The sequence below is a fragment of the Dasypus novemcinctus genome, chromosome 13 (genome assembly GCF_030445035.2).
Source record: "Dasypus novemcinctus isolate mDasNov1 chromosome 13, mDasNov1.1.hap2, whole genome shotgun sequence".
NCBI lineage: Eukaryota > Metazoa > Chordata > Mammalia > Cingulata > Dasypodidae > Dasypus > Dasypus novemcinctus.
Genome location: NC_080685.1, coordinates 64,478,398 through 64,505,615, shown reverse-complemented (window position 1 = coordinate 64,505,615; position 27,218 = coordinate 64,478,398). Strand labels below are relative to the sequence as shown.

Here is a 27,218-nt window from a genome sequence, read left to right as displayed (position 1 = left end):
AATGAGCTTTTGAATGAGTTATTTACTGACATGGAAAGGGGTTCAACCTCTCCCAAACACCCCGTATTTGTAAGCCAAAAAAAATTTTAAATAAAGTCATTTTCTCCTCATATTTGCCCCCGTAAAGAGAGATTAGTCTAAAGGACAGAAAATACTTCCCTTCCCTTTGGGAGAACAATTTTAGTTTGTAAGCTTTTTTCCGTGCATCCTTTGCCTCCTTTTTTTTTTTTTTTTTTTTCTTTTTTAATTTATTTCTCTCCTCTTCCCTCCCATTGTCTGCTCTGTGTCCACGTGCTGTGTGTTCTTCTGTGTCTGCTTGCATTACCCAGCAGCACTGGGCAACTGCATCTCTTTTTTGTTGCGTCATCTTGCCGCATCAGCTCTCTGTGTGTGCGGCGCCACTCTGGGTGGGCTGTGCTTTTTCACGTGGGGTGGCTCTCCTTGCAGGGCGCACTCCTTGCGCATGAGGCACCCCTATGTGGGGTGCCTGCAGGCACGGCACTCCTTGCACACAGCAGCACGGTGCATGGACCAGCTTACCACACGGGTCAGGAGGCCCTGGGGAGCGAACCCTGGACCCTCCGTATGGTAGACAGATGCCCTATCAGTTGAGCCATGTCCGCTTCCCCCTTTGCCTCTTTATTACTGATACCAAGCCTCTCCTGATGCAATGGAGTTTTCAAAGATATGAAAAGAGACCCTGAGGTTCATGGGGAACACGTTTTGGAGAGCAGTGGGCTGACTCAGAACTATTTCTTCTTGGAGACCTTAGACTATGATTTAATGCAATCCCCCATGAATGAATGATTTCCCGACTCTCAAGAAATTGTTCTTTTTTTCCTTCTTCTCATTTTTTTAAACAAAATTTAGCTGAGGTTTCCTTTGCTCTCTATAACAAAAAGCAAAGAAATGTTCCTATCCAGTAAGGTAAAGACAAAGTTCATTCCAGGACTGGGAGCCAAGCAGAACAGGCAAAACTGGCTGCAAATGCCGAAGAGCTTTTTACAGGAGAAAGCTCTCTACGTGTCAGTCCTGTCTTATTTTATCTTCTTCAAGGTATTGGCCTTTCCCATTCCAGTAGCAGTCATCTGAGCAAAATAAACCAGCCTGTTAACCCTGTTCATGAACACTTCTCCTAAGGAACACACTGCTAATTGTGTGCTAACTTATCCCCTACTGCCACACACGGATAAAGGAAGGAGTAGAGCTTAGTGGTTCTGACACCACATCTGGTCCCCCAAAATAACTGGTATATCACAACACAATGTTATTTAGATGTGGTCAGTTATCTTCCATCCTGAAAGATCGCCCTGTATGGATCTTAGTGAGGGTAATCTCCCTGGACTCAGGCAGTTGTGTTTGCCAGTTCAAATTCTACAGGCTTTAAAAAAATAGAAAGCATTCTAGAGTGTATGGCCTTCCAGTATATGGGGGAAATCCTGAATTCAGGCAGCAAGCATCAAAAGTAACTTGTGTACAAATGGTGGGGCAAGGTGGTGTAACATTTCTGCTCTTCCACCCAACGACTCATTCAACAAGAAAAGTCTACATCTACTATTTATCACGTACAAGGCACTGTTCTAAGCACGTTAAATATTGTAACTCAATTAATTCTCACAACAACCCTTTAGTACATATACCCATTTCACAGATGAGAAAACTGAAGTGCAGAGAGATTAAAATAATGTGGCATTGGTGTGGAGAAAGTGGCCATAGTGGCTGCTGAGGGTAGGGAATGGGAAGAAGAGATGTGATGTGGGGGCATTTTTGGGACTTGGAGTTGTCCTGAGTGGTGCTGCAGGGACAGTTACCAGTCACTGTATGTCCTCCCATGGCCCACTGGGTGGACTGTGGGCTATGATGAGGACCACTGACCATGAGGTGCAGCAGTGCTCAGATATGTATTCACCAAATGCAATGAATGTCTCATGATGATTGAGGAGGTTGTTGTTATGGGGGGAGGAGTGGGGTGAGGGAGGTGAGGGTATATGGGGACCTCATATTTTTTTAATGTAACATTAAAAAAATAAATAAAGACAAAAAAATATATTAGCCAAGATCACACAGCCGGTCAGGCCCCAGCATCTACCCTTACTCCATACAGTATACAATCTCTCTATTAAAAAATATTAAGTACCTTCTATATGCCAGATACTTTGAGTAATACTTGATAAATACAGATGAATAAGACAGAGGCCTTACCCATGGGGAGCTTACATTCTAGTTTTGAGACAGCAATATGTAAACACACAAATATTATTCTGGTGATGGGTCCTATGAGAGACATAAGAACGGTGTTATGTGACCACACAGGAGGGCTACTACCAGGAACCTCTTTCCCTAGGAGGTGATACTCAAGCACCTTCTAAAACCAGCACTGAAAATTTAACCAAAACAAAAGTTTTGATATCCTGAGTAGCCCACTTTGGATTATGACACTTATTGGAAACATCATGCCATAACTCAAATTGTTTTAAACACAGGCAACTTGGGGTTCTGGCAACACGGGCCAGGGGAAAAGAATAAGAAGACATAAGTGGATAGATTGGATCTAAAGAGACTGCCCTGATTACAGGTTTGTGCCCCCACGATGATAGGAGACTGTTAGGTGAACAGTACCTCAAAGGCATAGGAAAACTCAATCAGACTGTTCAAATTAAGACTCCAATGGCTTTCATTCTGTAGAGCAGAGCTCAGTCATGCAAAATAGAACTCCACTGCACAGAGCTCAGTGGAGTTTTAGGGCTCCAATTAACTGGAATGGAGTTAAGGGCAGGGGTGCAGTCTCCATGTGACAGTGGGGTACTATATGGAGGAAATGAGATGCAAGCCAAGTCACACAAACTGGGCCAACATTTTGAGAAACTGAAAAAGGTTATGACCCATGGCCACCTAGGAGTTTATTCACTCTAGACATTCCAGATCCAAGCTCTAGGAAAGCAAGATTAGTACCTGTGATTGAGCTGAAGTTACTGATCTGGTCAGGATTGGTTGCGGTCTAAGCAGCAAAGCCAAATGTAGAATCAGATTGATTTAAACAATGTTGGTAGACAGCTTCAAGAGGAAATATGAGTATAAAATTTTGAAGAGAGACAAATGAGTTTGAATCTTCCTCTGCCACTTACCAGCTATGTATCTTTGGGCATATCCTTTAACCTCTAATATTCAATATCTTTATGAGTAAAATTAAAATATACCTATGGCTGTGAGAAATAGATTGATGAATATGGAAGTGCTAAATAAATTGACCCAGAGTAAGTACTCAATAACCCTTCCTTACAGACCCCAAATGAATATTTCTCAGTCCCAAAACTCTACTTTATTACTACTGATAATATGTCTTCTTTACTCATCTCAGGCTTATGTTTCAATATATTCTTATGTATTAATAACTTCCTAGTCAGTAAATTTTTATCACTTTACCTCATATTAAAAATTGTGGCAGAAATTGAAAGAAAGTCATTCAGAATCATAAAGAACCCTAGCACTGTTATCAAACCACACCTTAAAGTTAAGTTCAGTAAAGAGCTGGCTCTTCAATTTAACACAATGCACCCCCACTGCTTGTCCAAATTGTCATCCAATTTCTTTTTTAAAAAGTTCTCCCTCTTCCTGTCCCTCAGCTGAGTATGATTTAATCACCAAAGCATGCATGACACATTACTATTTCCTTTTCCAAGAATGTGATGTTACAATGTGAGGCCCCATTTCTGAGCTGGATAGAGAAGGAAAAGGTTATACATCCAGGCTTGAAACAGGCATTCACTAGTTAAATTTCACACAGAGAACATCTCTGTTCTATAGCCATAGAAAACATTGCTTATCTGTGTTCAGTGTAAGGACTTGAACACAGATAGTTCTGGTTCGTGATGAGTGACTCAAATGCAATGTAAGTCAGTAATTTAAACAAAAAAAAATCACTACCACTTAGTGCTATCCAATGGTGAATCAAATGAATCACCTCTGTACCCAGAAATGGAAACATTTTGGTTGATGTTACAATTTAGAGAAACAACATATTATCTTAAAATCATGAATATGATTGCTCAAGCAATCATCATGTATATATTTCAACCCATGTCCAGCAATATGCCAGTGCTTTGGGTGTTATAAGAGTAGTAGAATGAAGACAGTTTAAATGGAGAGAAATAATTCCCATCATAAAAAAGAGAACACCTCCACCACAATAATCCCTGGGTTGCACATTGACAAATTAGCATAGCGTAGACAGAGAAGAGACAGACCAATGTGGGCGAGAATGGTTTTGGAAAATACTAGGCCATCCTTCACGTCTGACAGTAGCATTTCTAAAATAACAAATCTGGAACATGTCAGCACCCCTACCTAAAACCCTTCATTACTCCCAATACCGAAAGGATAATTTCTAAATTTCTGAGTAAGGTTACATAAGGCTTTTCATTATTTGATTCCTCTCAGCTTCATCTCTCGCCATTATTCTCCTGCAACAGGTATTCTAAACTGCAGTACATCCTCTCTAACACTCTTCTTTACACAGTTTTCCCTGTTCAAGCAATGTATTGTTTCCCCTTACAAAAATCATTTTCTTTACTTTTCCTTTAAGAAAGAGTTCAAGGAAAGAATTATGGGATGATGATGGAGTGGGATGGTCCAAGCATCAGTTCTTCTACCCAAACAACTATTTAACTGGGAAAAACTGTCTTGGTAAACTATTTTGAAACTTGAGAGTCTAGTACAGGGGTTCTTAAAGAGGGGTCCATGAACTTGAATTGAAAAAAAACAACTTATAATTTCTCAGACCTCTTACTGAAATCTAGCACTTCCTTCACTTACGAATGTAGCAATAATTTACAGTAGTATTCATTTCATATTGCATTACAGTTATTGCCTATCTCAAAAAATTGCTTATGCTCATTGATACTTCAAAATTACGGTAGTTGTTAGACCCGATGCCAGATCACACGTGGTCACAGTCCTGCTGTGTACAAGCTATTGTGCGACGTACTTGGCAACACAGAATAGGTAACAAACAGGAGAGCTCACAGTGTCTTTGATCTTTTGACATATAGGGGCACCATTTGCGAGGATAAATCACAGGTTTGGCACAAGTTATAGACACTGAAAATTTCACTAAGCACAGTTATAATTAATGTTAACTATAATGAAAATTTTTAAAATACAAAGTGAAAAACATAACCTTACGAAACAAAACACGCCTGAAATACACAACACATTCAACACATGCTGCATGATTATTAGCAATTTCCACCAAGCCACTTGTGTTGAAAATTTGTTAACCATGATGTCAGCCACGTTTTTAGGTAACCAGTCATATAAAAAAAGCACAGTTATGACATTAAAATTAATAACCAACACATGAAAAATGACAGGTCAAAATTGTCTTTTGTGATAAATACAAAGATACTTGCACATTTTATCCAGACAACATGGCCACTTTTGTTGCACAGAGGAAATGAATGTACTTTTCCTGCCAGCTCAAGAAATCTGTTTATTACCTAATCTGTGCTGGCAACTCAATGTGTAGTAGTTGTTCAGCTACCAAACGGTGAAGTTGAGCATTCTCACTTTGGTTGCCCAGTGATTACATTACATTCAAGTATTTCCCTGTCTACAAGTGTTTGTTAGTAAATAAGTGAAAGTAGGTAAGTTGTTTTCATTGATTGTTAAAATTTTACAAAACTGGTTAGTTTGAGAATTCATAACTTTTTGTAACTAGGCTATATTTAGCATAAGTAGACACACTGAGTACAAATGTAAATTAGGCACATGAGTTTGTTGACCCATGCAATCAACGTTTATGGTTTTCAGGTGCTGATTTTGTGGCATATACCCGTCTGTGATCCTAGCGATGTCTGCAAATGTCTGCATACATTATATGTTTTCCCTTTGCCGCTAGGTTTCTAGGATCTGAAGTCCACGTGACTCTATGTACAATTCCAGGAAAGACACCAAATTTCAGAAAGGACACGAATCCTGATCTACTGCTGTAATCTGCGTGTCAATCCAAGAGTTAAAAATTACCTATTTACAGCGTGTTCTGAGTGCAGTGGATAACCGCCTGGAAAAAGGTTGGTAAGGATGGCAGAGATGGTTTTATGATGCCATAGGGAAACTCAAATTTCTAGATGTTTGCCTAAAATGACCGTTTTAACAGATACTAAACAGTGTTAGGTTATCAGGTATTGAAATTATGGAAAAGTTGTAAAATATAATTTTGAATAATCCTAAAATTTAAAGACATGCCAGTGTTGTGTGTCATGAAACCCTCTGCTGCTACATTCTGAGACAGAGTCTGTGGTTTTCACCTGACTGACAAAGAGGTCTGTGGAATAAAAAGGTTAAGAACCCCTGGTCTAGTAGGACTCTGTGCAGCCTCAGAGAAGAGCTAGAGGAAGAGGCTGGTAAATTGTCATGGTAAATACTGGTGAGTTACACTCTCCATGCAATGGCTACCATTCCCCATCCCCAGCCTCACAGCTGGCTGCAGAAGAATCATCAAACCCAGGCCCTGAGCCAGCTTGCTGCTGCCAGGGTGGAATATAAAGACTTTGTTTCCCAAGATCTGGGTGTGTGCAATCTGATCCTTGCTCACTACATTTGATGAGCTACTTCATTGGAAGCTTGGCTCTGAGGGAGGCCATTGCTCCAGACCACCTCAGGCAAAAGTGTCAGAGGAGTCTTAAATACAGTCCCCATCCTTAAACCTACAGAAAACAGTTAAATGGCCGCATTACCAGGGCAAGTGCCAAATCAGAAAACAAAGCTTCAAAAAGCCATAGGAGAAGCTTCTGGCACCCTTCCTGTCCCATCCCTCACCCGCTCCCCAGCACAGTGTGGAGCTGACCTGGGCTCCCACTGAGGGTCCCCTGGACTTGTTCTGGTTTGGGGAAGACTGACTCTTAGGTTCACCCATCGACACCCCAAATTTGCATTCCAGGCAAAAACAGCTTGGGACAGCTAAAGCAATAAAAGAAACAATGAAGTCAAATAGCCTTGGAAAAGCCTTACCTATTTTAAGTCGTATAGTCAAGCACATCTGACAGGCAGAAAGCCTATTTTATAGGGAGTAGAGGGATATTCAAATCCCTATAAGCAGGGGAACTCCTAATGCCACTAGCAAGCACAAGCCCAAGACATTACAGAGGTTCGGAAAAGACAGGGAGGACCCTGCACTTTGTATTCACTTCAGGCCAACCTTCCTGATAGGAGGGCTGAACTCTGAAGAAGAGCACCAGCCAACACAAAGCCAATTTTCAAAGACTGAAAGGTGTTTTTTGCATTGGTTTTTTGCGTTTGTTGGCTCATGGCATTCAAGGAAATCTCTGCCTTAATACCAGCTGGATATAAACCCAATAAACAGACAATTCAGGGACTAAATCCCAGAGTTAACCCTTTAAAATACTAAAATGTACAAAAAAAAAAAATTACAAGATAAAGAAACAGGAAAGGATGGCCCATTCAAAGGAAGAGGATTAAAAATCCAGAAAATATCAACAAAGAAGAATACACTGGATATACTGGACAAAGACTTTAGGGGAAAAAAATCCTTAATATGCACAAGGAGATGAAGGAAAATAGAAGGAACTAAAGTGTATCAGGAAAACAATGAACAAACAATATAATAATCTCAATAAAGAGAGAGAAATTTTTAAAAGAGACCAAGCATAACTACTGGAATTGAAGACCACAATAAGTGAAATGAAAAATTCCTTGGAGGGTTTCAAGAGAAGACTGGAGCTGGCAGAAGAAAGAATCTGTGATCTCAAAGACAAAATAATTGAAATGAGTCAGGTTGAGGAGCAGAAAGAAAAAATAATTCAAAAAAGCAAAAATAACCTAAGAGACCTGCAGGATACCATCAAATGTACCAATATATACATTACAGGAGTCCCAGAAGGATAAAAGAGAGAAAAAGTGGCAGAAAGAATATTTAGAGAAATAATAGCAGAAAACTGCCTGAACTTAGCAAAAGATGTGAACATGTACATCCAAGATGTCCAACCAACACCAAACAGGATACACCTGAAGAGAAATATGCCCAGCTCCAGAGCAGTCAAACTGTCAAACTGTCAAAGGGCAAGGAGAGAATTCTGGAAGCTGTAAGAGAAAAGTAATGTGTTATGTATAAGGGGCTACCAATAAGATTTGTGTGCCAATTTCTCATCAGAAACCAAGGAAGCAAGAAGGCAGTGGGATGAAATACTTAGTGCTGAGAGAAAACAATTTCCAACCAAGAATTTTATATCCAGATTGTCTTTTAAAAAATGAGGGGGAGATTAACATATTCTCAGATAAACAAAAACTGAAGAAGTTTGAACCAATAGACCTGTGCTACCGGCAATGCTAAAGAGAGTTCTTCAGACTGAAAGGAAAGGACACTCGACAGTAGATTGAAGCAACATAAAGAAATAAGGCCCTCCACTAAAGGTAACCATATGGAGAACTACAGATATCAGTAGTAATGTATTGTACTTTTTGGTATGTAACTCCATTTTTTACTTCTTACATATTGAATAATGCTAATGAATAAATAGTAATAATAAATCAATATGGTATATAAAGATATAATTTGTAACAAGTACAACAAAAAGTTGAGTGCACAGAGGGGTATAGGACCAGGGTAGATTTATGCTATTGAAGTTAAGTTGGTATCAAATCAAATCCGATGGTTATAGACATAGGATGTTGAATTTTAGCCCCGTTGTAATCACAAAGAAAATATATGAAATATATATACAGAAAAAAAATAAGAAGGTACTCAAAATGGTATGATAAAAATAATCAGATAAATATGAAATAAGATTATGGGAAGAATTGAGGGGCAAAAAAGGAATTTGACTTACAAAGACAATATAGCACAATGGCAGAAGAAAGTCCTGCATTATCCACAGTCACTTTAAATGTAAATGGATTAATCTCTCCAGTCAAAAGGCAGTGTTTGGCAGCATGGATAAAAAAGCATAACTCAGGGAAGCAGATGTGGCTCAACCAGTTGGATACCTGCCTACCACATGGGAGGTCAGGGGTTCAGGTCCCAGGGCCTCCTAAAGAAGACAAGCAGGTGCCACACTGCTGCAATGGGTAGATACCTAAATGAGCAGATGCCACAAGTAGCAACACAGGAGTCTGGGGAGAGTAGATGTGGCTCAGGCTGTTGGGCACTTGCTTTCCCATGTGGGAGGTCCTGGGTTCGATTCCCAGTGCCTCCTGGAGAAGATGAGCAAACAATGAGCAGTCAGATGAGAGAACCATCTGGGGGAGGAGGGGAATAAAATTTTTAAAATTATATTAATAAAGTATATATATCTTTTTTTTAAAAAAAAGCATAACACAAGTATATGCTGCTTAAGAGACTCACCTTAAACTCAAGATGTAGGTAGTCTGAAAATGAAAGGATGGAAAAAAATATATACCATGAAAATAGCAACCAAAAGAGGGCTGGGGTAGCTACCCTAATATCAGATAAAATAGACTTTGAGTCAAAAACAGTTATGAGTAGCAAGAAGGTCACTATACTGCTAAATAGGTCAATTCAAAAAGAAGGCATGACAATTATAAATATATATGTACCTAATGGCACAGGCCCAAAATACATGAAGAAAATATTCACAAATTTTAAGGGAAAAAAAGACAGTTCTACAGTAATAACAGGAGACTTTAATACACCACTTTCAATAATGGATAGAACATCTAGTCAGAAGATCAATAAGGAAATAAAAAACTTTTATGATACTCTAAACCAACCAGACCTAACAAACATATATAGAACACTTCACCCAACAGTGGCAGAATATACATTCTTCTCTACTGCACATGGATCATTCTCCAGGATAGACTATATATTAGGTCACAAAACAAGTTTCAATAAATTTAAAGATATCAATATCATACAATGTTTCTTCTCTGGTCACAAGAGAATGAAGCTGGTAATCAATAACAGAGGGAGAACTGGAAAATTCACAAATTTGTGGAAACTAAACAATGCACTTTTAAATAACTAATGTGTCAAATAAAAAATTATAGAGAAATTAGAGAATCTTGAGGTGAATGAAAATGAAAGCACAACATACGAAGATTTATAGGATGCAGTAAAGGCAGTGCTGAGAGGGAAATTTATAGCTCTAAATGCTTACATTGAAAAAGAAGAAAGCTCTCAAATAAGAGACCTAATCTCACAACTGGAGGATCTAGAAAAAGAAGAGCAAACTAAACCCAAAGTGAGCAGAAGGAAGGAAATAGCAAAGACTAGAGTGAACATAAAAGAAATAAAGAATAAAAAACAATATAGAGAATCAAATAAATGAAAAATTGGTTCTTGGAAAAGATCAGTAAAATTATCACACTCTTACCTAGACTGACAAAGAAAAAAACAAAGGATGCAAGTAACTAAAATCATAAGTGATAGGATGACACTACTAATGACCCCACAGAAATAAAAAGGATTACAAGAGGATACTATAAACAACTCTATGCAAGCAAATTAGATAACCTAGATGAAATGGACAAATCCTAGGAACAAGCAAATTACCTATACTGACTCAAGAAAAAACAGAAGATCTCTAGAGACCAATACCAAGTAAAAGGATTGAATCAGTAATTAGAAACCTGCCAACAAAGAAAAGTCCATGCAAGGTGGCTTCACAGGTGAGTTTTAACAAATATTCCAAGAAGAATTAATACCAATATTGTTCAACCTTTCTCAAATTTGGAAGTTGAGGGATACTCCCTATCTCATTCTCTGAGGTCAACATCACCCTATTGTAGTAAAGATACTGCAAGAAAGGAAAATTACTGATCAATATCCCTTATTGAGATAGATGCAAAAATCCTCAACAGAATGCTAGCAATGGCACATCAGAAGAATTATACACCTAAATCAAGTGGGATTTTATCCCAGCCATGCAAGGTTGGTTCAAGATAAGAAAAGCAATTAATGTAATATACCACATTAACACAATGAAGGAGAAAAAACTACATGATCATCTCAATTAATGAAGAAAAGGCATTTGACAAAATTCAGCATTGCTTCTTGATAAAAAAAAAAAAACAACTCTGAAAACTAGGAATAGATGGAAGCTTCCTCAACATGATAATGGGTAAATGTGAAAAACCCACAGCAAACATCATACTCAATGATGAAAGACTGGAAGTTTTCCCTCTAAGATCAGGAACAAGCAAGGATGTCCACTGTCACCACTGCTAGTCAACATTATACTAGGAATTCTTGCCAGAGCAATTAGACAAAAGAAAGAAATAAAAGGCATTTAAATTGGAAAGGAAGAAGTAAAACTATCCCTAGTTGAAGATGACATGATCCTTTTTATAAAAAATCCTGAAAAACCCAAAACAATAAATGAACTCAGCAATGTAGTAGGGTACAAGATCATCACTCAAAAATCAGTAGTGTTTCCAAACACTAGAATGAGCAATCTGAAGAAGAAACCAAGAAAACAATTCCATTTACAATAGCAACTAAAGTAGACAAATATCTAGAAATAAATTTAATTAACCAAAGATGTAAAGGATTTTTACATAGAAAACCAAAAAACATTGCTAAAAGAAATCAAAGAAGACCTAAATAAGTGGGAGGACATACCATGCTATTGGATTGGAAGACTAAATAATCTTATCAAGATGTCAGTTTACCCAAAGTAATTTGCAGGTTCAACACAAACCCAAATAAAATTCCAACAGCTTTGTTTTAGAAATGGAAAAGCCAATCATCAAATTTATTTGGAAGAGTAAGGGGCCCTGAGTAACCAAAGACATCTTAAAACAGAAGAATGAAGTTGATGGATTCACATTTACTGATTTTAAAACTTACTACAAAGCTGCAGCAGTCAAAACAGCATAGTACTGGCACAAGGACAGACGTATAGACCAATTTAATCAAACTGAGAGTTCAGAAATAAGTCCTCATATTTATAGCCAATTGATTTTTGACAAGGGCACCAAGTCTACTTATTTGAGAAATACTAGTCCCTTCAACAAATAGTTCTGGGAAAACCAGATATCCATATGCAAAGGAATGAAGGTGGACTCTACCTCACACCATAAACAAAAATCAACTGAAAATGGATCAAAGACTCCAATATAAGAACCAGGACTATAAAACTCCTAGAAGAAACTGTAGGGAAGCATCTTTAGGACCTTGTGTTAGGCAATGGTTTCTTAGATTTTACAACAAAAGCATTAGCAACAAAATAAAAAATAGGTCAATAGGACGCCATAAAAATTTAAAACTTTCGTACATTAAAGGACTTCATCATGAAAGTAAAAAGACAACCTACAGAAAGGAAAATATATTGGAAACCACATATCTGATGATTTAATAAACAGAATTTATTTTTAAAATCTTTCAATGCCAACAACAAAGAGACAAACAACCAGTTAAAAAATGGGCAAAAGACTTGAATAGAATTTCTACAAAGAAGTTATACAAATGACCAAAAAGTACACGAAAAGATCTCAATATCATCACCCATTAGGGAAATGAAAATCAAAACCACAATGAGGAAGCATTTCATACCCACTAGAATAGCAACCATTAATAAAAACAAAAAATAAATGTTGGGGAGGATGTGGCAAAATAGGAATACTCATTCATTGTTGGTGGGAATGTAAAATGGTGCAGTCACTATGGAAGAGTTTGGCAGTACCTTAGAAAGTTAAGTATTAGAACAACCATATGACCTGGCAATCCCACTTCCAGATATATACCTCAGAGAAGTGAAAGAAGGAACTCAAAACAGATATTTGTACACTGATGGCATTATTCACAGTTGCCAAAAGATGAAAGCAACCCAAGTTTCCATCAAGGGATGAGTGTATAAACAAAATGTTGTATATACATACAATGGAGTAGAATTCAGCTATAAAAAGGAATGATGTCTGGAAATATGCAACAACATGAATGAACCCTGACAGCATCATGTTGAAAGAAATAAGCCAGCCACATAAGGACAAATATTTTATGATCTTGAACTCATGTGGAATAACATGAATAATCTAATTCACAGAGTCAGAAACTAGACAAAGTTTACCAAGAGCTGGGGTGGGGGTAGGGAAAGGGGAGTTAATTCTTAATTGGTACAGAGTTTCTGCTTAGAAAAGTTTTGGTAACGTATAGTGGAATGATAATGCAACATTGTGAGTATAATTAACATCCCTAAATTATATTCTGAATGCGGTTAAAGGGAAAATTTTAGGTGGTATACATGTTGCTAGAATAAAATTTTTTTAAAAAAATCACAAGACTGTACAATACAGTGAACCCTGATATAAATTATGGACTATAATTAATAGTACAAAATTATAATATCTCTCATTAATTGTCACAAAGGTACCACATAATGTAAAATGTTAAAAATAGGGGCTGGTATCTTTCTGTAAAGCCTGTGGTCCTGGCTACACTAAGAATCACAGTATCAGGTATGACCAAATCTACCAATATGCCATGTCTTTTAGAGTTTTCTTACCTCCTCTGTCTTTAAAACTTCCCATATCCGAACATTATCTTCTACCAGCCAGTGTCCCGTGCTTTCTACCTTGGTAGAGTGTTTGAATTTAGATACCACTTGAGTAAGTTCTCCCATAGTTTTCCCCTCCATCTTGAAACAGCCAGGCAGGAGGCATTACGGACCTGTGTGGGAGAATAAAGTGTAGCCCAGGTTAAAAGGTTAAATGACATAAAAAGAGATATGAAAGCAAATTATCACATTTGATTTGTGACTACAGACCACTGAAGACAGTATCACAGTAGGCATCAACTTTTATATTATAAATACTCATTATTGGTATTTTAATGCAAGTTTCTGGAGGTAAACCAGAATTTGCCAATTTGATTATGGCAGCAGTGACATAACTTTTAAAGTAAAACAAAAAGCGTCATCTGCCTGTTATATCGTCTTTTCAACTTTGCTCTGGCATACTCAGGGGGAGAGATGGAAATGGGTGGATGTAAGGCAAAAACCCAAAGTAGTGTTCAGTAATAACACTAGTGAGAGTAAGATTTTCTTTCATATTTATTGGCTGAGTTACTTTCTTGGGCCTCAGTTTCATCGGTAGCTGCTGGGAAGGTAATGTTTAAAAATTGTTATCAATTCAGAGATTTCTATTCCTTTGACATCTTTCTCAAACTATTTACCATTGACTTGTTCTAAACTGCATCATTCACTAAAGGACAGATAATGCATGATCTCACTGATATAAACTAAGGATATTGAGCAGACTTACAGAGGTGGAGTCTGGAAGATAGGTTACCAGGAAAGATAAAGTGAGTAGAAAGTGGTGGGTCAATGCTCAATCTGGACAGAATCTGTGATAAGATGGATGGTGGCAGTTTGGCAGTGGACAGGGGTGATAGGGATACAGTGATGTGAGTGGGGTGAGGGTGCTGGAATGTCAGTTTAGGGGTGGGGCAAGTTGCACTATCCATGGAGGTAGGGCTGGAGGGCTGGAGGAAGGAACAGGTGAAAACTGGGGAGACCAAGGGCTGTAGTTGAGAATACAAATATGGGAGTGTTCTTTTGGTATGTCTGTCAGGGGAGGGTCACTGGTGTAGGGTATTGATGTTGGGGGAATGGATATGGAATGATGCACCTGGAGCATTTCTCTATGGAATATGAATGTGTCCATGTTATCATAGAGTATTTTCTCAGTGCTGGAGACCCACACAAAAACCAACAAAATATTAAACTCCCATCCTGGGGAGGCCTGCTACATTCTCAAATAGAGTGGCAAGAATCTCCAAAGTTCCTAATAAAAGAAAATAGATCAATATGTCAAGCCCTCAATATTAATGCTTGTACTTAAGAGCCTTATTCTTTTAAAACTGAAACTTAGCCTAATAATAACTAATGTTTGTAAGTTACTTCCAAAAACTGCCTTGTTACTCCAATGTGGCCTCTCCCTAAGCCAAACTCAGCAAATAAAGTCACTACTCCCAGGCATGGGACATGGTTCCCAGGGATAAGCCTCCCTGGCACTGAGGGATTAATACCAAGCATCAACCAGTGAGGCATTTGGAAGACCTTGATCAAAAGGGGGAAACATTAAATACAAAAGAGTTTGTATGGCTAAGAGATTTCAAAGGGAGTTGGGAGGTCATTTCAGATACCCTTTTTCATGTCTCAGGCAGATCTCACTAACTGCCACAATAAACAAAGTTTCAAACAGGGGTGCCCCTGAGGGCTCTAGAGACATCATTATAGGCAAGGGACACAACCCCATGAAATCACTGCCTGTCGGTAGGCCTTAACATGGAATATATCATCATCTATCTCCCCAGTATAACAGAGTTAGACTCATTTATAATTTCCCTACACATGATTCTTCTACCCCTTTTATTTGAACCTATAATTAGCACTATATACATTAAATATATGTCCCAGAGATTTAAATCATCTGTCTGTTCATATGCTGGTTGAACCCTGAATCTCAGCAGAGTTGCAGCTAATGCCTACTCTCCAGTTCACTGGACTTGCCCAGGACATCTAACAAAATGATGATGGACAATCCCCATCCCAAAAAACAAAGAGTATCTACAACTACATGCACAGCAACAGTTCCTTCCATCTGCCTCATAAGATCTAAGCCCCTCTCAATCTGAAGCAGAGTGGGCATCATCACCCCAAAATCCTCATGATTGAGGAATGAGGAAACATAAGGAAGAATGTACCCATTGATCAAAATAGACTTATTACTATTGTAGTGACAGAAGAAATTACAGCATTAATATAAAGATAGTGGTTACCAGGGTTCTGAGGGGAGGGAAAGGAAATAATAGGTGGAACATAGGGCATTTTTAGGGCATTGGAATTGTTCTGCATGATATTGCAATGATGGATACAGGCCATTATACATTTTAGCAAAACTTATAAAACTGAACAGTGAAAAGTGTAAACTATAATGTAAACTATAAACCTTAGTAATACTTCAATATCTATTCAATTGTAACAAATGTATCACACTATTATAAGATGTTATAACGGGGAAATGTGGGACAGAGAGGGTGTGGGTTATACAAGATTCCCTTGTACTCTAGAAGTAACTTTTCTGTAATCTAAAATTTCTCTAAAAATAACATTTATTATAATATGAAAAAAAATAATAAAAAAACAAAAACACCTCATCAGATCTTGCCTGAGTCAGCAAGTTTGCCTCCTTGCCTCCATTCTACTCTCCTTAGTCTATCCTTCTTAGGATAATTTTCTTAAAAGGCAAATCTGATAAAAATGCTCCACCTACTTAAAACCTTTCCTAGAGAATAAAATACAAACTCCTTAATATGGTATTTAAGGTCCTTTGTGCCTGGCTTCCTCCACCTTTTCCTTTCCCATCTCATCCTCTGTTGCCTCTTCTATCACACTCTGTTTCAGGCATTTGAAAGAGCTTATGGTTCCCAAACACATTTAGCTTCTTGACCTTTACCCTTTGTTTGTGCCATCTCCCCCCATTCCCTACCCCAAGAGAATAGAGCCCTCCATCCTTTGTTACTCTATGTGTGTGCTCTAGACAGATTTCTGTCATGTTACCTATAAAGCTTTATTATATTTATTTGTTTTCAACTCTAGTTCCACCTTTTAGTCATAAAAGCTCCTTGAGACTAGAAATGGTGCCATATGATAGTAAACACTAAATAAATGTTTGATGAATTAGTTAATATAGTCAGGAAATAAATGAGAATCCAGTGAAAATGAGAAAGTAGATCTAATCTATTCAAATTACAGATGCAAAATTCAAGTTGCCATTTATCTTTAACTTTTTTATTAACTTAACAGGCTATAAGCTCTTCCTAAGAAAGGGTCAAGTCTAACATTCATTATGCACCCCCAAACCGCTAATACTGCATGCAGTAGTTGCTCGTTAGTTAACAATTGACTAAGTTTTTATGGAAAAGTCTGCAGGGAATTGAGCATGTCTGTAAAAAGCAGGTCTTATGCTCTCATAACCTACTGCCCAAATAAAAGTAAATGGAAATAGGGACTGATAAGAGGAGTGGATCAGAGGATTAGAGTAAATCAATCTTCTGCAAAGTAGCTACTATTCTGCTTTGGGGTCTCACATGTTCTACCTGAAAGCCAGGAAGAGCAAGCCCACCTACTTGCAGAAAGCAGTGATAAGAAAACTATTAACCAAAACCACTGTGAAGTACTAGGAAACATGAAGCAGTTAATATACTCACATTAGGAACCAGGAAGCCAAATCTTTACAATTAATAATCAAAATTCTTCTGGGTGGACAAGCTATTAAATGATACTGACACATACATGCAAAGAAATAAACAAAGATGAATCATGTAGAGATTTCAGTCCAAAAAAAGTAAATTAAAATAAACAGACAAAATGCAAACAGGCCAGATTAGTAGGGAAGGAAATACCATCGTTGTTATTGAAGATAGTACTGTAAACAACAAATAGTAAATCAAAGTAGAGAAATTAAATGAAATGGTTTTAGCTGTATCCTTTTTATATATAATGGAAAAATAAATGGATGAAATAGACTACAAAATCTCGAGACTAACAGTGTAACATCTATAAATGTAATCTATCCCAGCAATCCCACTGCTCTTACCCTACTGTCTGCCCATTTGTTGCTTTCTCCTCAGTCTGAGCAAAAGTTGGCAAATTTTCAGTGTTGGATACTGAACTCTACTGTGTACTGACTTCCCTCAGCTAGCTTCTTACCCTGTTATGCAGCAAGATGCAATTCCAAGTTGTAAACCATTCCAAAGTTCTTGAGAACTAAGGAAGGATTCAGAGAGCAGCCAGCACTTATTAGGCTCTTTAAGCATTTTGAGGTTCTCCACCCTATCTAAAACTTGAGCACTTTTTTCACCTATCCTTTGTACATCACCTCACTCACAGAAACTGACCACTTATACAATGTAAAGTAAGTTCCCATTGCATACCAATCACTGTGCTAGGTATTTTCTACATTCTCTTTAATCCCTGCAATAACCCTACGAGGTAGATAGCACCATTTTACAGTAATGAGAAGTGAGATTCAGAGAGGTTAAGTAGCATTACTACACTGCTAGAAAGTTGCAGAGCTGCAGAGGTTGTACTCTCTCTACTAAGTAATTTGAGCAGACTTTCTGCAACCCCTCTCCCATCACAATGGAATGGGGCCTCCCTTTTGCTCCCCTTCCCCCATGGACACACTATGAGGCTTAAGTATCTGGGTCTTAGCTAATTGGCACAAGAGTGCCCTCTTGAGAGATGGTCATTTCTGATGAGTATGTAAGTAAGGGAAGAATAGAGAGAGGAAAGAGAAACAATGAGAAAACAGATCATTCCTTTTGCTTTTTACTCCAATGCCAACTTCTGACCAGGGCAGTTACACAGGGCCTGTGCTCAGAAGGGCCCCAAGCTTGGCTTAATGTTCCACTGTTGGGAAGCAGACGTGGCTCAACTGATAGAACATCCATCTACCATATGGAAGGCCCAGGGTTCGATTCCTAGGGCCTCCTGACCCGTGTGGTGAGCTGGCCCACACTCAGTGCTGCTGCACAAGGAGTGCCGTGCCACGCAAGGGCTCCCCATGCACAAGGAGTGCACCCCGCAAGGAGAGTTGCCCTGCATGAAAAAAGCACAGCCCCCCCAGGAGTGGCACCACACACATGGAGAACCAATGCAGCAAGATGACACAACAAAAAAGAGGCAGTTTCCCAGTGCTGCTGGATAATGCAAGCTGACACAGAAAAACACACAGCGAACGGACACAGAGAGCAGACATCGGTGGGGGGGAAGGGGAGAGAAATAAATAAAATAAATCTTAAAAAAAAAAAGGTCCACTGTCAGTGTCTTGAAATTCTTCATAATTTTGAAAAGGAGACTCCACATTTTCATTTTGCACTGGGCCCCACAAGTTATAGAGCTGGTCCTGCTGCTGATTCATCTTTTTCCTCTTCAAATCTAAAGTTCCTCTCTGCCCTTTCTTTTAAAAAATCATGGATTATAGATTAGCTACCTATTTAATAAAAAGAACTAGAAGTCTATCTGGTGGAGCCATTTTTTTTGTCCGAATTTAAATAGAAGCTATACCATAACAGGAGGCGAACTTTCTTCTACCTCTAATGTGCTTCTTACTTTAGTGTTGAACTACTACCTTCTTTTCTCATAACATACAGTCTAGGCTTCCAAGCCAACCTCCATGCAAATACCAATAACATGAGCCCATTCAACAGTGATATCTGATAGGATGAAATGACAGAAAACTAAAAGACAAAATTTTCAATTCTATTTAAAAACTGTTCTAAAATATCATAAACTTTATAAGCTCTTTTGGAATCAATTTTGAAGAACTGTCATCATGAAACATCTAATACCCAAAGAGGATGTTTTTAAACCCCTGGAATGCAAGGTCAACTTTAAGTTAGAATGAGGTGGGGAAAGGAAGCTATTTGAACATAAAAGCAAGATCTGATCAGAGAAAATGGAAGCAAACATCTTCATAAAAATTAAAAACAGAAAGTTGCTTGAGAACTGTTTTTTCTCATTGTGAAAGGGGCATGATTGTAGCTGTCTCTGCTGCATGAAGCAGAAAAGTAAAATAAGAAAAGGGAAGAAACAAGTCTGATGGAATGGAAGAAGGATGTTCTCACTTGATACTGAGAAACCATTTGTGGACGAGAAAAGCTATTGTAAGGGTTTTTGAGGTCACTTCGCCCTCAAGTCCGAGATCCCTAAGACTCCCAGCAAAGCTGAAGTGTTTTTAATTAAAATTTCTAAAGTAAGCTAAATCCAAAGATCATTCAAATCAAAATTTATAGATCTTAGTTGTCTTAGAAATCGGTAGCAGTTAAAGTTGGTGAGAAATGTATTTCCTTAAATAAATGTATTTCTTTAAAATTTGTGTTTTTAAGTCTGTATCCTCTTTTTAAAAATATTTATTAATGCTATGCATATGATATATATATGTGTGTGTGTGATAATAAAGTGTTTCTTCAAAAACACTCATTGACTGGAGAAGGTCACAATCTTTTCCATGGTCATAACAAAGGACCCATTGATGGCATCATATCTTAAATGATCATGAAGTACCAAAAGTGAATGAAAACAGTTTGAATAAAATAGCAGTGTATGATACTCCAGGGTGACAATGCCCCTTAGAATCTTTGAACTGGAAGAGCCAACTTCTTCAACACTCTAGAAAATAGTTATAAGGGTTTCAGTAACTAAAAAAGGGCAGAATGAAGAAAACGCAGCTTTGAAATTGGTAGGTAAAGCTGATCCCTCTCCTACTCCCTCGCTAGCATGTGTGGAGCCAGCCTGTGCTCCCATTGTGGGTACCCACATAGTATCCCCTATGTGCAAACTAGAATAATGGGGTCCCTGTATGTTGGTGCCCTTATATCTGATGGCAGCCTGAAAGACTGAATCAAGAAACTCTTCTCTGGTCCACCCTCCCAGAACATGCCCTGAAGGCAGAAGCAGCTTGCTGGCAGCTAAAATATAAGAAACAATTAAATCAAAGCAACATGGGGCAAAAGATTACCAACTTTAAGACACACAATAGAGCTCCCTCTATGGTGTGAACGTCTACTTCATAAGGAATAGAGGGAACATTACTTGGATTTCTATGAAAGGCATGGGGGTACAGTGGAGGCAGAGGTAGGGTACAGGCTTCCTAAGGCCATAAGCTAGCAAGTACAAACCCTTGGAAAAGACAGAGAGGACCCTGCACTTCAATTTCACCTCAGGCTATCTTATTCACTGGAGAGTTAAACTCTGAAAGAGTGCATCTGCCAACACAGAGACAATATGCAGGCAGTGAGAGGTGTTTTTGTTTTTGTTAGCTCCTGGCACTCAAGGAAATCCACTAGCTGAATACAAACTTAGGAACAGAAGCTCAGGGACTAAATTCCAGAGTTAACACATTAAAATATTAAAATATACAGTGTACAACAAAAGATTACAAGACAAAGAAACAGCAAATGATGACATATCGAACAAAACAAAAACTCAGAAACCATCAATGAAGACCAGACTTTGAATATACCAAAAATTTTTTAAAAAATAAATATACAATATACTCAAGGAGATTTCATGAATGAAAACATGAAGAAAGAACTAAAGGATATCGGAAAATGATCGTGAACTATATGAGAATCTCAATAAAGAGAAATTTTTAAAAGGAACAAAATTAAAACCCTGTAAATGAAGACACAATAAATGAAATGGAAAATGCCCTAGATGATTTTAATAGCAGATTGGAGCTGACAGAAGAAAGAAACAGTGAGCTCAAAGATAAGATATTTGTAATGAGTCAGGTTTTAAAAAAGAAAAAAGGACTGTACAACATGAAGAGTGAACTCTACAGTAAACTATGAACTATAGTTATATAATTATAATAAAATTCACTCATAAATTGTAACAAAGGTACCACACTAATGTAAAGTGTTAATAATAGAGGGTATATTGGGAACTGTATTTTCTGCATGATTTTTCTGTAAACTTACACTTCTGTATTAAAAAATAAACTAAAAAAGAAAAAATGAGTATTAATATGAGTACAAACATTTCAGATTCCATAGTAATATTCTAATTTCAATTTTTTGCATTAAACTAGAAGTGTATTATTTTTATATAGCATATAAATGATCACACATGGCATTGTTAAATTTAGTAAGATATATATAATTTATTCAATAGCTAAAGCATAGTAGATGGCAATGGGTAGCTCAGTGGTAAAGTGCCTGCTTCCTATATCTGAGTTCCCAGTTTCAATTCTTAGTGCCTCGTAAAAAAATAAATTAAAATTAAATAAAACCCAGTGGACTTCAAAATAATTATAGGAATGCAATTTTCTTATTAGAGACATGTGGTTGATTGACTTATGTACCCAAGAAAAAAGGAATCATTTTAAATAGTACCTCTTGAAGATATTATTGTTAGTTAAGGTGTGGGGCCAAATTGAATGAGGATACATCTTAATCCAGATTCCTGGAGGCCATATAAGGAAAAGAAATAGGGGTGGCGGACTTGGCCCAGTGGTTAGGGCGTCCGTCTACCACATAGGAGGTCCGCAGTTCAAACCCCAGACCTCCTTGACCCATGTGGAGCTGGCCCAAGCGCAGTGCTGATGCACGCAAGGAGTGCCCTGCCACACAGGGGTGTCCCCCGTGTAGGGAAGCCCCACGTGCAAGAAGTGTGTCCCGTAAGGAGAGCTACCCAGCACGAAACAAAGTGCAGCCTGCCCAGGAGTGGTGCCGCACACACGGAGAACTTACACAACAAGATGACGCAACAACAAAAAAAAGAAACACAGATTCCCATGCCGCTGACAACAACAGAAGTGGACAAAGAAGACGCAGCAAATAGACACAGAGAACAGACAACCAGGGTGGGAGTGGGGGGGGGGGGGGAGGGTAGGGGAGAGAAATAAATAAATAAACAAATAAATAAATCTTTAAAAAAGAAAAGAAATAGGAAGCCGGTGTGAGAGAAAGACATGGAAGAGGCAGAAGCCACATGGAGGCAGAAGAGAAAGGAGAGGACATCATCATGTGATACAAAGCAACCATTAGAAGTAAAAGAACCCCACTGATCACTGGTAGCCAGCACCAGAATATTACAGACTTTGGGGAGAAAGCATTGCCTTGCTGGCAACTTGATTTTGGAGTTCTCCTAGCCTCAAAAGCGTGAGTCAATAGATACATATTGTTTAAGTCAAGCTTTGTGGTATTTTCATAGCAACCTGGCAAATTAAGACAGGAGATATAGATATCATCCCGAAAATGGATTTTAAAAAGTAAATATATTAAAAGAGGACAAACAAAAATGATAAATGGAAATTATATATATATATACATGCATTTGTGTATACACACACACACACAAATGCAGTTGTAGCAGTTTGATATGGTTATGGTTATGAATTCTAAAAATAGATATTGGATTATGTTTGTAATCTGATCTATAACCTGGGCATGACTGAGTTATGATTGGGGCAATGAGTCTCCACCCCTTGGTGGGTGGGGACTCACAGATAAAAGGCATGGCAAAGAACGGAGTTGAGGGTTCTTAATGTTGGAGTTTTGATGTTGGAGTTTGATGCTGAAGTCTTAAGCTGGAGCCCGGGGGAAAGAGACAGAGCCATTTGCCTGATAGTGTATAGCTGACCTTGTGGAGAGAGGCAAAGCCTAGAGAGGCTCATAGTCCACCGCTGTCCTTGTGGAGAAAACAGGAGCTGAGCCCAGAGGAACCCAGGAAGCCTGAACCCTCAGCAGAGATCTTGCAGACATCGCCAGACATCTTGCTCCAACACGTAAAAATAGACTTTGGTGAGGGAAGTAACATATGCTTTATGGCCTGGTATCTGTAATCTCCTACCCCAAATAAATACCCTTTATAAAAACCAACCAATTTCTGGTATTTTGCATCAGCACCCCTTTGGCTGACTAATACAGCAGTAAATAAACTGCAGTAAATTTATGGAAATTTTATTAAGTGAATTAACAGCTTCTCAGAGGCTGATCTTGAAAACTGAAGCGTTATGTGACAATCTAAGAACAACAAAAATTTGCCGTTACAAATGTCTGTTCTTGCCATTGATAAAAACCATCCGTAACTCCTATTGATTATCTTTTTGAAAAGCAGCTTTGAAAAATAAGAGCTTGGAACTGAATTTCACTAATGTCTGTCAATCTGTTTGATTTTCCTTTCTGTGATAATAGCATATGAGACATCCCTCAGAATCATTAGCTCTTCGTCTCCCTCTTCTTCTGTTTAAATATTTTTAAAGGAAAAATAAATGTTTACTATTCAGAAACTTACCAGAATGGTTTGGTGCTCCTTGTCTTTATCTATTAGGCCATGCTTTTCTTCTGGCCCTGCAGATTCCAACATATTTATTAATAATAAAGTGTTTCTACATTTTCCCTTTTTGCACATAAACTCTTGCTTCTACCCCAGGAAATCTTTTGGTTTTTCAACTCAATTCATCTTTCTTCTAATCTTGAAACTGTCTGGCATTTGCCCTGTTCTAGTCCCTTCCCATGATTTTTTGTCTTTTAGCCATTACTGCCTACCATCCTCCTTCTTCCTAAGGAACTGAGGTCCTGTCCAGATAAGACAAGTTTATCTTTTTTCTTCTACTATCTTCAAATCTTCCACCTAAAAGGCTATCAAGAAAAGTCTTTACATTTTAGTTTTACTCAAAGTTTCAGAACAGTTCAGTAAAAGGTCACTGAAATTCTAGTCAGAAGATCTGGGTTCAATCATAAGGCTACAGTTAATTCTTTTTTTTTTTTTTTTTTTTTTTTTTATTTTTTTTTTTTTTTTTTTATTGACTTTGTAATAATATTACATTAAAAATATATATGTGAGGTCCCATTCAACCCCACCCCCCCACCCCCCCTCTCCCCCCCCCCAACAACACTCGTTCCCATCATCCTGACACATCCATTGGATTTGGTAAGTACATCTTTGGGCACCTCTGCACCTCATATACATTGGTTCACATCATGGCCCATACTCTCCTCTATTCCATCATGTAGGCCCTGTGAGGATTTACAATGTCCGGTGATTACCTCTGAAGCACCATCCAGGGCAGCTCCATGTCCCGAAGACGCCTCCACCTCTCATCTCTTCCTGCCTTTCCCCATACCCTTTGTCCATTATGTCCACTTTTCCCAATCCAATGCCACCTCTTCTATGTGGACACTGGTTTGGTTGTGTCCATTGCTAAGCCTTGGGCATACCATTTCATCTTTCTCAGCCACAGTTGCCCCATCTTTAGTATGAGTAGATGGACTACAGGACTGCTAAGATCTAAAGTACTCAAATCACCCAGCATAGAAAGCAAAACTAAAATGCATTGGATTATTTTTCCAGTAGAGCTGGGGGATTTTGCTACTAAAGAAAACAATGAAAGGTTGTGATTTCTGTGAGTCCCTCACATATTGTATTTATTTCCATATTATTCATTCACTATTCAAAAGTCAAACAAATAGTATGATTTTATAATAACCCTTAGTATTCGTGGATGTAATATCTGAGTTTTGACTATTGAGGAACAACCCAAAACTCTCTGGCTTATAGTCAATTATAAATTCGCTGAGCTTTGCAAAACTGGTGTTTGGAAGTGCTCAACAATCCTTAGCACCCAAATCCACCATCAAGGGTAGACTTCTCTAATCATCATTTCTATTGTGTTATTTACAATTCTGGGCAGCCAAGGAGGTCTCAAGATTCTGAGGAGTGCATCAGTTGTCTCACTTGTCCATTCTTTCTGAAAGCAGAGAAAGAATCGTCTATCAGGAATCAAGATTCCTGTGCGGAGATAGAGACAGGGGCATGGACAGACTTAAAGGATTTCAGACAGGAAGGACTGCAGGAAGCCCTGGCATAAAGTGAGATTCCTGGTGCTCGGAAGCATTTGGTCTAGGCAAGGAGGCACTTCAGATCGTTTCATGGCAATACTAAACATAGGTGATATGTGAAGTAACAGTATGTTGACGTACTAGGAGTAAGGCTACAACAGATCCTCATTAACCTCTTCCTCTACAGAATTTCAACAGCATTTCTAGTCTATATAAGGCAACTCACTTATGTTCTGTGTATTGCTTTGTTTTGCTTTCCCCAACTTACTCTGGTCTCCCCTGCTAGCTTGCAAGCTCTTTGAGAGCAGGACTGAACACTCACTACATTGTTTTAATGTTTAAAAAAACTCAATCACCCTTTTGAAAAATCATTGTTTTATTTTCTTCCCACTAAAAAAATCACTAGCTTACCATTATAATGTATTTTGGGAACAAATGTCAATAATTGGGCAACCATTTACAAAGGAATTTTAATTATATACTGTTTCACTGAATGCCAAGCAAGGTTGCACAATAGTGGAGCCAGAAGTAACCTTCTCTAAGAGCAACTGTCTCACATTAAACTAGAAAATTAAGAGTACAAGGCATCTCTGCTTTGTTCAAGTTGATAACTTTCAAAAAAGCTGGTCCAGTTGGACTTCAGACTTTGTGTACTTTTCCCCCCTCAATGATAGTGCTTGGTAGAAGTTTTAAATAATAACATTTCGAAACAAGAAAACCCCAGACTGAGTTTGTCCTACCCTTGCGAACCTCCCTGGAGAAATGCTGCTCTTTACTCAGCAATTCCTGCTCAGTATAGAGTGCCAACACAAGGAAAACAGCTGTACTCCTTTCCTGGTCTCCATTCAGTGGGGGCAGTCTGGTAGCAAGTCTTCAAAGACAGGCATGGGGGAGGGAGAGAATACTAAACAGAATAGAGGCTAACACCACAAAGCCTTCTTCAGAGTTCTAAGAGAGATATAAGGAATTCTAGGAGACTCAATTTTTTTTTATTGCCTGCACTTTTATGACAGTGAAAAGCTCAGCAATTAATGTCACTTGAAAGCTTAAAATGAGACTGAACTGTAAATCACATGACTGTCCCAGGCTCAAATGTTTCACCATTCTGTGAACTCTGGCTTTAACTGGCTAACTGAGGGCAAAATGCAAAAGCCATTAGGAGAGAATCATCCTGTTCAATAGTCACAGGCTAATTTTTACCTCCAAGTTTATTGAAGGAAGGTGAACTGATCCTTTAGGTCCCAACAATAACAACAGCAACTGCAACAACTAGCACCACCAGCACACAGGCATCCAGCATTCCCTGGGCCAGGCCCTAGGCCAGCACCTTTACAAGTATCAGCTCACTCTCAAAAGTGCCTTGTGGGAAGCTCAGACCAAGAGAGTTAAGTATCAGCCCCGGGGTTTCTCTCAAGCCATCCTGACCCCAGAGCCTGTGTCCTCACCACTATACTACACAGCTACACTTCTGATAGTCAGGTTACCACTTGCAAAAGAGCATCACAAAAATGTTGAAAATCTGAATTCCGAGGAATCTGAGTTCTCACAAGGATTCAGAGCTGGGCTTCTCATGGGAGGAATGCAAAAATCTAATATTTTAGATCCAGGGATGGAATCTTTTGAGTTGACCAATTAACACACAAAATCATTTTAGCTTAACTACCAAATATATTGGCCCTTCCTTATTTCAGGTTAAAGAACAGTCTGTTCTCAATTTTTTAACTTTACTATAAATAGAAGTCTAATTATATTATTTTACTAAGCCATAGGAATATGACAGGTCCCAATTGGGGGTGGGTGGGAATCTCTTTCAAGAAAACATACCTGAGACAGACATCTGCAGTAAGCTGGCTCTAGGCCAGTCTTAATCCCAGCTAAGCAACAAGGACAT

General features: G+C 38.3%; 1 protein-coding gene across 2 annotated transcripts in view; it reads right to left on the bottom strand.

The window, feature by feature from the left end:
- The window catches only part of RGL1 (ral guanine nucleotide dissociation stimulator like 1), a 257,827-nt gene that overhangs the window by 145,792 nt on the left and 84,817 nt on the right, over positions 1–27,218 (bottom strand). For both annotated transcript variants that reach the window (XM_004469095.4, XM_058274849.1), the window contains exon 2: positions 13,479–13,642. In XM_004469095.4, coding sequence (XP_004469152.1) covers positions 13,479–13,610 — 132 coding nt within the window. In that variant the 5' untranslated portion in view covers positions 13,611–13,642. The remainder of the gene's footprint in view (positions 1–13,478; positions 13,643–27,218) is intronic.